General features: G+C 41.2%; 1 protein-coding gene across 1 annotated transcript in view; it reads right to left on the bottom strand.

Annotated features, from left to right (window-relative positions):
- LOC8025014 (netrin-1) overlaps positions 1 to 15,191 on the bottom strand; it is a 192,091-nt gene that overhangs the window by 41,836 nt on the left and 135,064 nt on the right. The window contains 1 exon segment of the mRNA XM_042293935.1: positions 5,802 to 5,990. Within this exon segment, the coding sequence (XP_042149869.1) occupies positions 5,802 to 5,990 (189 nt within the window).

Genomic DNA, 15,191 nt, shown 5'->3' with positions numbered 1-15,191 from the left:
GGACAAATTTCTATTGTATGGAATATTTCACCCTTAACTGAGAAGGGGAGGGGTTTCGCTAGAAAACGTGTTACGTACAACTTTTTTTTTTGTCTCTTGCATTTTTCTTTGCTAATAAGTACTCATAAATATAGCAGCGAGAGACAGAAGTAAGGACAGGAGAGAACAGGACGACAGAGAAGAGTTAACCTGCATGGAACCCTATATCAATTCCTTTCGTTTGCGTGGTTAAAGACTTTTTAAAGATAGCCCGCGCGCTTTCTTTCTAGCAGACCAAGTGAAAGTCATTCATGATGAAGTGCGTAAAAATAACAACCAACGATGAAGTACAGATAACATTTGGGCACAAGATAGCGAGCTGCGTTAGAATTCTGAGTATGGAAGTTTCAGTAGCCCCGCACATCTTACTCTTCTGGGTTCAAATGGCATTCTGTACTTTCTTATTGGATTCCGACTGCTTCCGCAAATCGCGAAAATTTGTTTCAGCGTGCTTCGGAGGAAAATGATACTAACGAGCCGACCTTATAAACGGGTCCGGGCTAAATGTACAAAAAGATCTTTAAAAAAGGAGCTATATATTTATATGTTATGGCTAGCAACTGCTATGCTCGAAGAAAAAAATGCTAATACATTTTCCAAAAATCCTATTTGGCGCATCTTTAACCACAAAAACGCAACTGGCCAGCAAAGCCTGCTGAATAACCTAGCTCATTCTGAAACAGCATTTCAGCGCAGCTTACAAGGTGAAAACTCGACCCACAAGACATTCATTAATTTACAAAAAATGGTTCTAAGAAAACGACGTACGTACAAAAAATAAAGATAAAGTACCCAAGCACACTCCGGCCACACCGACCTCTTCTACTTACATATCGCGACTTCTTAAAAAAAAAAAAAAAAAAGAAGCGTAGGAAAGATTGGAAGAACGCAGAGGAACGCTGCTATATAACCATAGCAAATTCATCAAGCATCATCCTAGAGTGTGTGTGTGGTCCTTCGGGTGGTTGTCAGAGAAGATATTTCGCGGTACGTTACGGGACGGCCCGGCCTGGTGCGCGGCGCTAAGTTTCGTTCCAAGTTACGGTGGACCAGAGCGGACACTGCGAGGGCAGTCCCAGCCAATCCAGCGCTGTGGACGTTTATCACGTGACCACGCGCCTGTCGCATTGCTGCGCCTCTCCCGAGGGTGACGTTGCGCTCGTGCGGTAAAGAACCGATGCCGCAGGCGAGTAGGTAAAAAAAGTCAATCTTGCACGCGTTGCTCGAAAAAAAAAAAAAACAAATCAGTTACAATTATTTTTTATATTAAATTTTTCAGTATTCAATTAGATTGCTTGATTACTTGGAAAGAAAAGTCTTTGATGGCCGTTACTTGAAAAATTAACCGCTACTCTCGAAATGTTTAAAAACGACAGATTGTTTTTTCTTGCTAGTTTGAAATTGGTGGGTTTTTTTTTGCTGCTTATTGTTGTATTAAAATCACCGAATTATAAACTACTTCTCTTCTTAATCCACCAATTTGGGTAAACCACTCCTGGTATCGGAGACTTAGTTCCAGGATTCCTTAGCAGGAAACTTCAATGAAGGGCGCTATTAGAAAGGGGAGGATAAAAAAGTAACGTTTACAAGTAATTTCAGTAATTACAAAAGTAATCAGATTCCTGTTGTGATCACTTCCTAATATATGTAATACAAAATTACTCTAGAAAGCAATCGATTTCAAGTAATTTTATTTCTTATAACGAGTTATGTACAAGAATGGGATACGTTTATTATTTTCTTAAAACACCTGATTCCGAGTGGCAAAATCGAAAACACTAATGTACAAGAAAAAGAAAAAGAAAAGGACGTCAGATTTTACTTCGTAATGATAAACCAGAGACTGGGGAGAACAAAGAAGCGGACTACCAGACAGTCCGTCTCAGACACAGCTACTGATTTTACTTCACAACGTATCATGTATGCGATTGCTTTGATCGATTTTACTGTTTCACCTATACTTCGATTACTTCCAAGTTTCTCCACCCAGTCAAGGGTTTTCAAGGAAAATTATAAGCTCATATGGCATTGCATTGGCTCCGATGGTTCGTAGCCTCTCATGCAGTCCATCGCAGAAACTAGAGAGAGAAGCCCGTGGAGAGGGTGTAGAAAAAGAGGGGAAGAAGGAAAGAGAGGCGCGTAAACTAACGCATGGACACACGGAGGTGGTAGGAGGCGGGCGCGCGCACGTCAGCGGGGTCGCGGTCAAAGGTCGTGCGAGTTTGCTGTGCGCGTATTTCGTGCGCGAGCATTTGTTTCTTTCTGGTGCTCTGTTTTATTTTCTTCTCGGCTATTTTTCGTTGGAGGCTCGTTCTCTTGATTTCCGCAACGGCTGATAGGCGGACAGACCACGTTAAAGTGTTTACCGGAATCAGAAAACAAAAAACGCTCTTCGTTACTTTGCTTTGCTTTGAAACCTATTTATTTAACGACTAAAGCTTCGCTACAGAATGGAGCAGTTTTACGAGATCTCGTGAGCACTTTCTGGTTGTACCTTTATGTATGTTTTCTCACTTTGGATATGTGCGAAAGTTGTTAAAGATAAGGTATTACAGCGAATGACATATTCGTCGTCAATTTTGGTTTTATTCGAAGCTTTCAGATGCCAGTCAGTAGAGCTGTCACTATCAGTCAGGTGGGTCTTAGGGTCAAATCCCACACCTTGCAAGATTTGATTCGCACAGGCATTGAGTTCACTTCTGTACGGCGCACGCCATACGGACGGGGTTAATTACTCTAGAAAGCGGCGAAATTAAACCTCTGGAGTGACCAAAAAAGTACACATAGACACCAGGCGAATTGGTGAAGATCTAACACCTTCGGTTAAAAAAATGTGACGCAAACAGCAATTAGCACAAGATAAGCAATCTAGCAATTCGACTTTTTTTATTCTCTTTTGGAACATTCAATCATAAATGCCCTACTTGAAGTTTTGTCAGGAAAATGAACTCTACAAGCCTTGAAATAACTCTAGGATGTTCTTTGAAAGACGTCACGTCTTATTTGCGAACCCTAAATGTCGGTTACCCGTCGAACTGTCCTTGCCATTCCTTTTTTTTTTCTTTTTCTATATGCCCGTTTGTCATTTTGATGAAAATAAAGTATATAATTATTACTGATCGGTCATAGTTACTCAGGTGGTGCAACGACATAGTAACATTCCCCGATGCCTTCTAGCGATTGATTTTTCAAACTTGAATCAGCATCACACGAAAAAAAAAAAAGTTAAGACTGCTAGCCTAAGTTGTGCACGCGCGTACGCTTACACGATCATCTATTCTTTCAACAAGTAACCGTACTTACATGTGCATCATTTGCTTTCATTAGAGCATTATAATTTGAATACAGGTTGACTTGTGACATACACGCTGTTGGCGACATTTCTTACGCTTAAGTTACCCCTTGACAAAAGATAATGTTTGGGAGCATGGCATTATTGAATAGCGGGTGAATTCTTATGGCGACTATGGTCGCTGAGAGCTTAAAAAAACGCAAGTCATGGCGAGTCCAGAGCATCATATCATTTGTCCGCAGCCAATAAGTGCTGTATTAGCCTACAAGAACACCGAAAAACAAATCAGGAAGCAAGATACGTGAAGATAATTCTTAATAACCCATGAACCGAGTTTTTTTGTCAGTATTTCTTGCATTACTGCTGTCATTTCTGCACTAAATGTGACTAGGTCATCTTCTGATTCGGTTGATGGAAGCATTTTGTTTATTTTTAAAACGTTTAAAGCTCAAAAGTTGTTATATAAAACGCATACAGTTAGTAGGACCAGTTGCTGGCAGCATGCGCAGTAAGCTGACGACGAACGTATGTGGATATTCATCAGGATGTAATCACACATAAACACATTATCTGAGCTAACCGAACACCTCTTTTCATTGTTTGCAAATTCATATACTAAACGCTCCGACAATGGCAATATCAAACGTATATCTGCTCATTATTAGAATTAAGCCAGTAGCGAAGTGGGTATGGAGAACGCCGTGCTTTCTAACGAAGTTGGCAAGACTTCGTGCAGGTGGGCTGATATAATTGTCACGTTCCAATTTAAAAAAAACAAACAAAAAAACTGATATTTATATTAAAAAAAATAAAGATAATTATCCGATGGGTATCGCGGAATATAAACTTGTCGTCACCCACTCAAAGATCAAATGAAACTAAGCGAAAAAGAATTCGAACATTCGAAATGTAGTAATTATGTCACGTACAACCGAGCGGCTCTTTCTGTTTACGTGACTCGAATTGGAACAGCGCTGCCAGCACTGAATTCTTTTCTTTTTTTTTTTACTTAGAAATAAGAATGAAATAAAACGTGTAGAATATTTAAAAGCAAATTGTAGACATTGATGAAGAATGATGCACCCCAACCTAATAATAATAATAATAATAATAATAAATATATACTGAGCGAAAAGTATGTCTGCATTAAATACGAACATAGGAAGCTGGCTAGGAGTCAGCACTTCGTTTCGCATTGAAGCAAGATAATGCCCCTTAGCTTGATTTTTATTTCCGGAAATAATTAAATTCGCTTTAAGTGTTTTAGAGACGACCGGTATTTGTTCTAGAAACGAAAGATATACCGAAACATCCACATCATAGCGCCCTGGAATTTACATAATTAGTGGAAAGAGGGGCCAGATGTGAAATAACGCTTTTTAACTTTGCTGTTTTGTTCCGATGGTGAATATTTTTCTTTGTGTTTATCTTTTATGATCGAACGTTACGTTTCACGGGAACTAAATTGAATTAGATTACGAAAACGTTGGTTCCATACGCAAAATGTACTTTCTTTTTCATCTCACGGCATCGCCTCTAGCTCCGTTCGTTGGATGTGCTATTTTGTGTTGCTGTGAAGCATTTTTTTTTTTCTGGAAAGCAATAAATCAGGCATCACTATATAGTCACTAGCTGCAATTACTCATTTCGCTATAGTCACTAGCCGATAAGAAAGCCAAAGTACGAATCATGAAGCAAGGTGCTTGACCATCGTAAGCCACGCCTATCGATTGTTAAGCTGTCGGGACGTGGTGCCGATGTGGAACCCAGATGGGTTATTTGGATGCTGCCAAAGATACACTAGTCATGATGTTAAGCTCAGTGGGCGCGTAGATGACTTCGAGGCATTGTCCGCGTCGTTCGAACGATTTGGGGTAGTCGGGTGTTATTGCTCATTTTGATATCGGCTTCCTCGAATTTATAGATATAAATTTGTAATTGAACAAATTCATACCTACGTTGTTTTTAGGCAGTTGAAAAAAACTCGCAAAGTGTTCAAATGTCTGAAGCTTTGTTTTAAGGAGATCTGAAATGTTTCTTGGAAAGATAAATATTAACTAATTGTCGAGTCATAAAAAAATAAAAAAAACAGTTCTTCACGTTTTTGTTTTAAACGAGCAAAAATTTTAATAGAATAGATGGACTCATTCAAAGACGATCATGAAATTTGAAGAAACATGCTTATAGTTAACAACTTCTTAGATAATTTCGTAACGGTACGAACTGTTGAAACATCCGAGTTAACCGCTCGTGGCGAAACAGTTTTTCGCAAAACAAAGTTCCGTATCCAAATAAAAAAAAAAAAAAAAAAAAAAAAACGCGTGTTTTTTTTTTTTTAGCAGGAGCATTTCGATGGCTGTCTGGTTAAATGCTCAATAAACTATTTCTAAAATTAAATTTTAAACCTGGAGCGGTCATGAGGGTGTACAAATAGTGGTATTAAGTATGTAAAATACGAGCAGACACGTACCCTTGCAGGCCTTTCGGTGGGTGATGGGTTTCGAGTGGTCCCTGTAGTAGCCCTCCTTGCAGTAGTGGCAGTGGCGTCCTGCCGTGTTGTGCCTGCAGTTGAGGCAAACGCCTCCGCTCTGGCGTCCGGACAGCTTGAAGAGCTCCATGTTGAAGCGACACCGACGGGCGTGCAAGTTGCAGTTGCAGGCTGGTAGAAAGAAAAGCAAAGCAAAGACAGGCTCTTTAGAGTCCGGCCGGGATAATCTTAGTAAAATTAGTCCACCAGACTGTCTGAGATATTTACAGTTCTCAATTTCGGGACTTTGTAGACTTCTTATAGAATCCATGTCTCGTATTCAATTATGTCATTGTGCACGACGTATGAAAAACACAAAATGCGCTACTTGAATTTGACATCATCGAAGAGAATCGCACAATAAATTTAACGAGGTCCAAATAAGCATATAATATACAACCATCAAGAATTGACAAATTTTAGTATGCCGGAAACCAGACGTGCAATTAAATGTAACATGAAAATGCATAAAAACCTAAGGTTTTTAAACGATGTTGAACGTTATCCTTCTTCTAGGGACTATATTTGTTGACTATGCAGTGACACGTGGTGAAACAATTTGGCGCTGTATGCATGAGGCTCATATAACAATAGCAAGGACCAAACGTATATTGCAGACCTTTAAAAATGCTGTAGAAAGCTGCAAAATAAAAATAAATGATAAAAATGAATACAGGTTCAAAGTAAGAGTTTTGGAATGTCAATAACTTTTTCGAGCTATCTGATATATTGGTGCATCCGCCATAAAGCTAGATAACAGTTTAAATACGCAAATTCCGCATTAACTGTATTGATTTCATTTTATTGCATTTTTTTTATTATTTCAGACAAAAACGTCTGACGGGCGGCGAAAGAAGACAAACTTGTCGTCGGACATTTTTGCAAATATTTGCTGAACGACAAAGCAAATATTTTTATATTTGCTTTTTAGCTATTTTATATCGGCCCTTGTATCGAGTGTGATATGTAAAACATCACATTTAGACGTTTCAAGAAATAATAGAAGTTCCGTGTCTCGTGGCACCCATTAACGCGCCGCGAACGCCAGTTGTCCGCGTACGTTTCGGACCACCCAAGCGGGCCCGTGTGCGCGATAACTCACATCCGAAATAACTTATTACACTGAGTTCCCAGCGCCAGAATTCTTGCATACATGTGCACGGTCGGAATGACTGCGGTCGTAGCGTTGATAAACGACGACTCGGCCGTGTGTATGCGCCCCGTGAGATGTGACGTTCTTCCTACGACTAGAAGCATCTGGTAAGCAGTGGCAGGAGCCATCACCTGGGTGAAAGGGATTCTTCTGTAGGTATAGCTGACATATGTTTTCAGACGCAGCTCCTTCCTCGACATGAGTTGTCGCGTCAGGTTATTGGCTACTCAGACAGGGGCAGCAATCATCCGCTCGGAATGACTGGTCCTTCCGAATCTGACATCGTGCGCACTATGCTGGTGGTCACTCTCACTTGTTCTTGCCGAGAAAGAACAAACATTCGGTGGGGCAAAATGTGTGCTGCGAAAGGTACAGTAGGCCCCAAACAAGATTATCACAACTCATCGAAGGCGGCCGGAACAGTCACATCGTCCCATGCGGCACTGCCTTATCGCACATACACCGAGAGAGAAAATGGTTGGGCCGCTCACAATATTCTTTGTGTGTGCGTGTGCAGGGGGAGGGGAACTAATTTAATTATATTAATATTGTCATCTGTAACACCCGTGACTTCAGCGTCTTAAAAACGACGAAGGACAGAAGTTATATACGCGTTAACTTTTGTCCTTCGGGGTTGGTAACGCTCCTCGCCATTCAGCGGTCGAGAAGGAGGGCGAATGAAGATAAACACTCATGTAGGGTAGAAGTCTGCTCGTTTCGTTCACCGACCTCGAAACTACCATTTCCAGAAGTTTCCGCCCGAACGAGCCATGCCACCCACCAAGCGGTCTCGAGCGGAGCGCCTGGAGATCACATCTCTGACTTCCTCCGCAAGGGACAAGAAGTAAAGGCCAGGACACTGTACAGACGCTGGACCAGAAAGCCAGCCGCCCCCATCCAGGCAAGCAACCGGCTAACCGCCGCGAAAGGAAAAAAAAAAAAAAAAAAAAAAAAACGCGAGGTCTGCGTAAGGAAAACAAACAGACGAACCGAGAGACAACACGGAGGATGCAGGCGTCAAAATTTATACGAGTGCGCGAATAGAGCGGCTCTCCGGTGAGGTAAACAAACGAAGTCTCTCTTCGTCTGATGGCAAAGTCGGTTGTAACCATACGTTTCCCGGAAACGGGTTCGCTTCTGTAAAAGCCGAAGTAGAATTTTGGACGTTTACGTGCCCAAACCAACGAAGGGCAAATGATGCGCCCCAGCGGATGACATGAGCTTTAAATTAATCCCGACTGCCGGTCTTCTTTTGACGTGCAACAGAAATTTCGGTTACACGGCACCTTTTCCGCAATAGGTCTCCGTCACATCCGCCAGATTCTGGGCACCTCGGCCGGGGTATGAACTGTCACAATTGTAAGTTCGGTCACTGCGGTTATGGTAACTATTCTGTTGCACAGTATGACCTGTGGTAACTTTAAACCGAAAACAATTTATCCTCTCGTCTACGTATTCCCGCGGAGCAATAGACGGGCCAGTAGATGCGATTAATATAGTGCGCGAAGAGAATGACGAAACCCATAAACTCGTTTGGCTCGAAAACGGGATTTCCGTAAGGGCAAACGCGAGCGAAATGTCATAGCCATTGTCTTGGCGCGGATTGCGATTTCGAGTCATACTGTTTCTTGCGCCTCTTCATTCGCAGGCTGCGTTCCGTAGATAGCAGTGAGTCGCTCAATGTGTGCTGTGTTGTTAAGCACACGCGCAAGTATATTTTTTTTAAGAGTCTGTAGTAGCATTCAAGTAGCACGGCAACTATGCAGTGCCACGGCGTTCGCCTTTGCTTCGTGTGTTGTCGGTCGCTAATTCGATCATTAACAAAGAATGAGCCATGACCTGTGTAGTCGCTCAGACTGGCCCTACGTTGGGCGCCAGTGAGGTCGTTCGACCGTCGCACGGTGACCCTGTCTCAGAGCATGGCACTTGAACACAGAAAGAACAAGAACAGTATTATGGTACGAACAGAATCCCTGCCCTAACATCATAAGGGTCGCCACGATTTTGTTCATTGTAATTCGTCCTCATTGGATTTCCATAACTGGTTCGATGGTAGATACGCTCTATTTTTGTACACGTGTAATGATCAGGTTGTTAGTGCCTGGATAAAATTTTGGTCGCTCTTGAACCATGTGGACAGCTTTTTGTGTGGCTGTCGATTGGTCATTTCATAACGAAACGGTTCGAATCGCTATACAATTTTGTATGTTCTATTACCTGAGCAAAAAAAAAAAAAAAAGAAGTTTTCGCTACCGATTTAACAGTGTCAAGCGGCAGTAGCTAAATATAGTAAACTTAGTCCTTTCTCTCCAAAATACACGATTTGTAGAAACAATAAGTACCGCTCAATATACACTGCAATAAAATATTAACAATAATAGTTGTCTCTACCATGTAAGTATGGTGGGAGCTGAGGATAGATAGCGGTCCGAGCAGCTTGACTGGCGGATTTCAGCCCCCCTCAAGTAAAAAGCAGGAGTGAGAAAACTAAAATAAAAGAACACAATAAATCATACAGTAATACAAAATACTTCCATCACAAAAGCAACGAAAACCAAAAAAAAAAAAAAAGTCAGCAGTGACGTTTGCCTGCACTAAAGCGCCGTTCACATATATGCAACCGAGTAAGACCGAGAGAGACCAGACCGGTTTTTCTTTTGCGACTTCTTAGGACCAGCTCCGCTGTGGTGCATGCGGTCCTAAGAAGTCGCAAAAGGCTTAAAAACCGGTGTGGTCTCTCTCGGTCGTACTAGGTTGCAAAAGTGTGAACGGGCCTTAAGGCACAATAATTGAATAGCAAAACGTAAAAAAAAAAAAAAAAAAAAAAAAAAATATATATATATATATATATATATATATATATATATATATATATATATATATATATATATATATATATATATATATATATATATAGTCCGGCCTTCGTCTTCCTGACGAAGGCCGGACTCCGGCCGAAACGTCGAAGATTAAATCGTCCGTTGTTGCTGTTTCCACTAAGGGTTTTTTTCTTCTCAGTTTTATATATATATATATATATATATATATATATATATATATATATATATATATATATAGTTTAGTAGCACAAAAAAGAAAATTATCTTTCCGTACTTTCTGTGCATTGCGCGAAGTTCAGTGCACCTGAATGTGTACATATCAAAATTAGCAAGGTGCTGGCTATTTAATAGAGCACGCAATGAATAATAGAGGCATTCTTTTTCGAAGTTTAGTCGAGTTGTAGGTACTGTCCATCTTTATACCTTGCAAAATAGCTAAAGTTCTTTCTTTTTTTTACGTTTGGGCCAGATTACTTATACTATTGATAATATTTTGTGTTTCTGATTTATAGCGTAGATTCACGCGATACCTATATAGGCTGTAGGCTCTTAGCACGCGGGAACGTTGAAAGAATATGTCACTTGGTGTACCACACGGCGCATTTTAGATATGTCGTATATATTTCTTTTGCAATGAGTGAACACGCCGTAGGTTCGAAAATGTAGCTGTCCCCCACATCAGTTGGCAATAGTTTAAATGTGAGTAAAAAAAGTGAATTATAAAGAAACAACTTAATACGCGTGGAAAGAAAGCGTCTAATGCGACCAACTACACCAATAATTTGAGCTATTTTTGTTCGTAAGTGGTTAACGTAATTTTCCCACGATATGTCGGAGCAAAATACAACACCGAGACACTTGAAATGTAAATACCACCTCTATAGGACGTGAATTTAGGATTCTGTCCTGGTATGTAAGAATGGGCTTGTTATTTTTAGAGCGCAGCTCTTACGCGCCCGTTTCCGGCTTGAGCGGCGTCGGCATCGGCGTAACAACGCGGTGCATTATGAGATGCGTGACGTCACTGATGACGTCATCAGTGACGTCATCGGCATTGTCATCGTCACTGATGACATCATCAGTGACGTCATCGGCATCGCTATCGGCATCGTCGCTGATGACGTCATCGGCATCGTCACTGATGACGTCACCGGCATCGTCACTGATTACGTCATCGGTGACATCACTGATGACGTCGTCAGAATTCGCATCGTCATCGTCACTGAAGACGTCACTAGTGATGATAACGTCAACAGTGACGTCACTGGTGACGTCACTGATGACGCCATCGTCATCGTCACGCGACCTCGCGAGGGTCACGTGAACCCCGGGAAGTCACGTGACCCCTGTGAGGTCACGTGACCCTCGTGAGGCGACGGCGACGCCGCTCGGAGGGAGGAGTAGCAGACAGGATGAGGACGTGAGGAGGAGGGAGGAGGGTATACTTTCCCCTCAGTAACCTTCCCTCCTCCTCCTCAAGAGCTGCGCTCTGATTCGGCGATACAGGGAGTTGTAAACGGCTTTCATTTTTTATCGGATTTTAACTGCCTTTGTTTTTGCTTAATTTACCTTCATAAAATTAGATACTGACCATTTTTTCAGTGTTTTCATTGCATCATTACATTTATCTATGAGCCTATGAATGTCACTGCCAGAAAAGACGATATACTAGTATCATCCGCATACTTTATATATTAAATTTTACTGTACGACTAATAACTAATATTTACAATATCATTAAGATATACGTTGAGGAGTAGTGGATTTAATATGCTACCCTATGGCACACCACAAAGCACAAATTGAGCCTTCGAGCACATATTGTGTATGTGCTCGAAGGCAAATAGGATTTTAAAAGCAGTAAGATTTGTCCCCGAATACCCTAGTAGTTCAGTTTTTCTATCGAAATGTTATGATTCACCAAGTCAAAAGTTTTTGAAAAATCGACAAACACCCCAACAACAATAGCTTTGTTTTCAAACTGTGTGAGACTACATTATTTTTGTTCAAGTAAGGTCAGATCGTTTGATTTGTTCCTACAAAAAACCGGAATGGTGTGGTGTTCACAAGTTACACTTATCAATAAATCTCGAAAGTCTCGCGTGCAGAATTTTTTCAGAAGCTTTTGAAAATACTGCAATAATAGAAACTGGTCTATAATTTCCCAGATCATTTCTATCTCCCTTTTTGTGAAGTACTGTAAATACTATAGAAATCACAACATACAGATCGCAAAACAATAAGAATGATTTGTGTTTTCAAACAATGTAAACCTCTTACGGGAGTTTTTCAGATACAACACTATAAACTAAAAACTGGGCAATGCGCAAACAATATAAAAAACGAATGATAATGTCCATTCATTCACAGCGCTTTACCAATACATGTTCCACCGAGTAACTATAGTTTAATGAACATCGATGTTGTACAGATATATTTATGTTGTTTTATATTTTGAGGAACAAAATAAATGTGATGTTTTACAATATCTACCGTCAGGACTCTTGTGTCAAGAACGAAATAATCTTTCGGACAAAACAGTATGCCCACCTCATACAACTTTGGTCCATCGTAGTCATACTGCAATACTATAGACAGATTTGGGCTCGCAGTGATGTGATTCACCGCAGTTATAACACACCCTTTTATTGTTTACAAAATCACAGCCCAGCAGGAGATTGTCTCAGCCAACAAGCACGTTCGTCGCTTTGCAGAGGCAAGCAACGCACACGCAACGCGCACGAACGCTGAAAAAGTGCACCGGCACGAAGCACATTTCCAGAGCCATTTCACCGAAGAGCTTCTGGTAGGCGCCATGTTGAGGGTTCGTGAGTGTGGCGCGTGCCTTGCTCGCATACCGAATCCACGAATGCGGCCTTGCTGGGCCGTGGAGCTGCACCCTGGGCCGCGCATTGGAAAGTTTAGGCGTTGTAGGTGGTGCGCCGCAAGGTGCGTTCATTGCACGAGAACTTTAAACGTGGAGACGGAGTGAAATCCACACGAATGATTTCTGACTCCCCCGCCCCCTGCTGCGCAGTGATACCCGGTCGCGGGAGTCTTCAACACAAGGTGGCCAGACGATTGCGGCGCCGCCCTGATAACGAGCTGAGCAGAGCGGGGGAAATGAGACGGAACGCCCACTTAGACTCGGGGGAGGAAAGGCGGTGCGAACCCATCGCTGCTCCCGGCGCTTCCGCACTGTTTTGCGCTTCGAAGACGACGCGAGAACAGCTGTTTTTTTACGGCTCCCCAAGGACTCCGAGTACTCCCACCCACCCTCTTTCGCAAAAGCGTGGCGGGAAGTTTTACGTGCGATGTTCGAGGCACAAGGGCAGCGCGAAGTAAAATGCACGGAAGGCACTCCATTCCGTTGACAGAATCGTCGTGGATAGGCTTTCCTTATAATTTGGACGATACTGTAGGAACCAGGAATGCATTCTTCGTAGCATTTGCTATAGAACTTTTGGTACGGGAATGTTCGCATATTTATTAATATGGACAGCTGAATTTTTATACGAAACACGGAGATAAAAGTATGGACGAGGACACCGCTGTGGCATTCTCCACTCCTTTACCCTCCTCTCCTGTAAAAAAAAAATAAAAGAAGAAAAAAGTAACAGATGTGTACTTGAACAAACATAAGTTATCTAGCTCAATAAGAACCTTAATGTTTGTAATTTCTGTGTATCTAAGAAAACAACGACTTTGACGTCGTGACTTAACATTCATCCCATTTAAGGCCCCTTATCGCACACATTAATGGATATGTATTATTAGTGTACAAGTGCTGGTTTCAGGACTAATAGCTTCTAAACACATTATTTGTATTTCGAAAAGTATTTTTGTTAAAACACTCCGTAGTATTTCTGTTCTTTCATTTTCGCATCGTGCAAGCGTCACGTTCACATTTTTTTTCTTTAGTGCGTACTTTTCAGTGACGTGAACAAAAAAAAGAAGAAGAGAATAACAACAGTATTTTTGCGCTTTCTGCTAATTACACTCAGGACTTTAATACAGGGTTTATACGTGTACAGGGTATTTCACGAAATGCGGACCAAATCGTTTCTGCGAAAGCTACACAACGCACTGAAAAATGGTTAGTGCCGTAATGACCTCTGCTAAAGGCTTATTTGGGAATATTATTAACGTTCGGTATAAGTAGTTTATTAATGAATTTCAAGCAAATAACTTTAATTACAGCACTTATAGGTATGGTTTCAATTGGAAACTTTCTGAGGCAAATAGAAAACCACTAAAATTAACGTATTGTAGAAATATGGAAGACATGTACAGCATTTTACTACGTAAAAAAAAAAACAAAAAAAAAACGCCCAATTCAAACACGTCTCTAGTTTTATTTGTTGTTGTTGTTTTTTGTCGGAGCGCGTTTTTGCTTTTGTGGTCCTGTCTTCTGTGGCCAAGGGGCGCAACGCACGTGCACCCCACTGCTTCCCCTCCTACGAAGGAGGCGAAACGCTAGCTGCGCGCATTGGCCACGGGGGGCAGGACCGCTGACGCAAAGATGCGCTCCGATAAGAGGCGGAAACCTATAAAGCGCTTAAATTGAACGTTTTTTTCGGAATGCAATAAAATTTTGTACGTGCCTTCTTCATATTTCTTGAATAAGTTGATTTAGTCGTTTTCGATTATCATCAGCAAGTTTCCAATTGAAACCACACCATAAGATCACAAATCAAAATGTAATTACTCGAAAATAAATAAATAAGTAATTTTACCGAACGTTAATATTTTTTTTTCCAAATGGGCTCTTTGGAAGATATTATTACAACATTAACCTTTTCTTCAGTGCGATGCGTATTTTTCGCAGAAACGATTTAGCCCGCGTTTAGAGAAGCACCCTGTACGTATTACATCGTTAAATCTCTTCATTTTATTTCTTTGTATACTGCCCTTAAATACAGAAACACGTGGTTACCAAAGAGTTGCATTGTATTTTTTCCCCCTAGGTTTTTGGCTAAAGAAATGTCAGTTACAGGCCAAGAAAACTTAACGCTGTTTTGTTTTGAGCATGTATAGTTGTTTTATTTTGAGCTTCTCATATATATATATATATATATGGGTGGTTTCATCTCAAATCGTGCAGGCAAAAAGGATAGAATTTTTAATTTCGATGAAAAAAATATATGTTATGGCGCCGTTTCTAAAACCGCAGTCGACACAAACCGCAAGTTCGTCGGATTTTTTGTTCTCGACTTACGAATTTTTAAAGAGGCCGCGGCGAAAAGCAGTGTTTTTCACACCCGTCGTGGGTCGGATGTTTCGCTTGATCTCCCGCCATGGATTTTCAGTCCACATTATATTATCTTTTTTGAAGCACTC

The sequence above is a fragment of the Ixodes scapularis genome, unplaced genomic scaffold (genome assembly GCF_016920785.2).
Source record: "Ixodes scapularis isolate PalLabHiFi unplaced genomic scaffold, ASM1692078v2 PGA_scaffold5__190_contigs__length_132052651, whole genome shotgun sequence".
Lineage (NCBI taxonomy): Eukaryota > Metazoa > Arthropoda > Arachnida > Ixodida > Ixodidae > Ixodes > Ixodes scapularis.
Note: the sequence above shows the minus strand (reverse complement) of the source record. Positions and strands in the feature narration are given on the sequence as shown.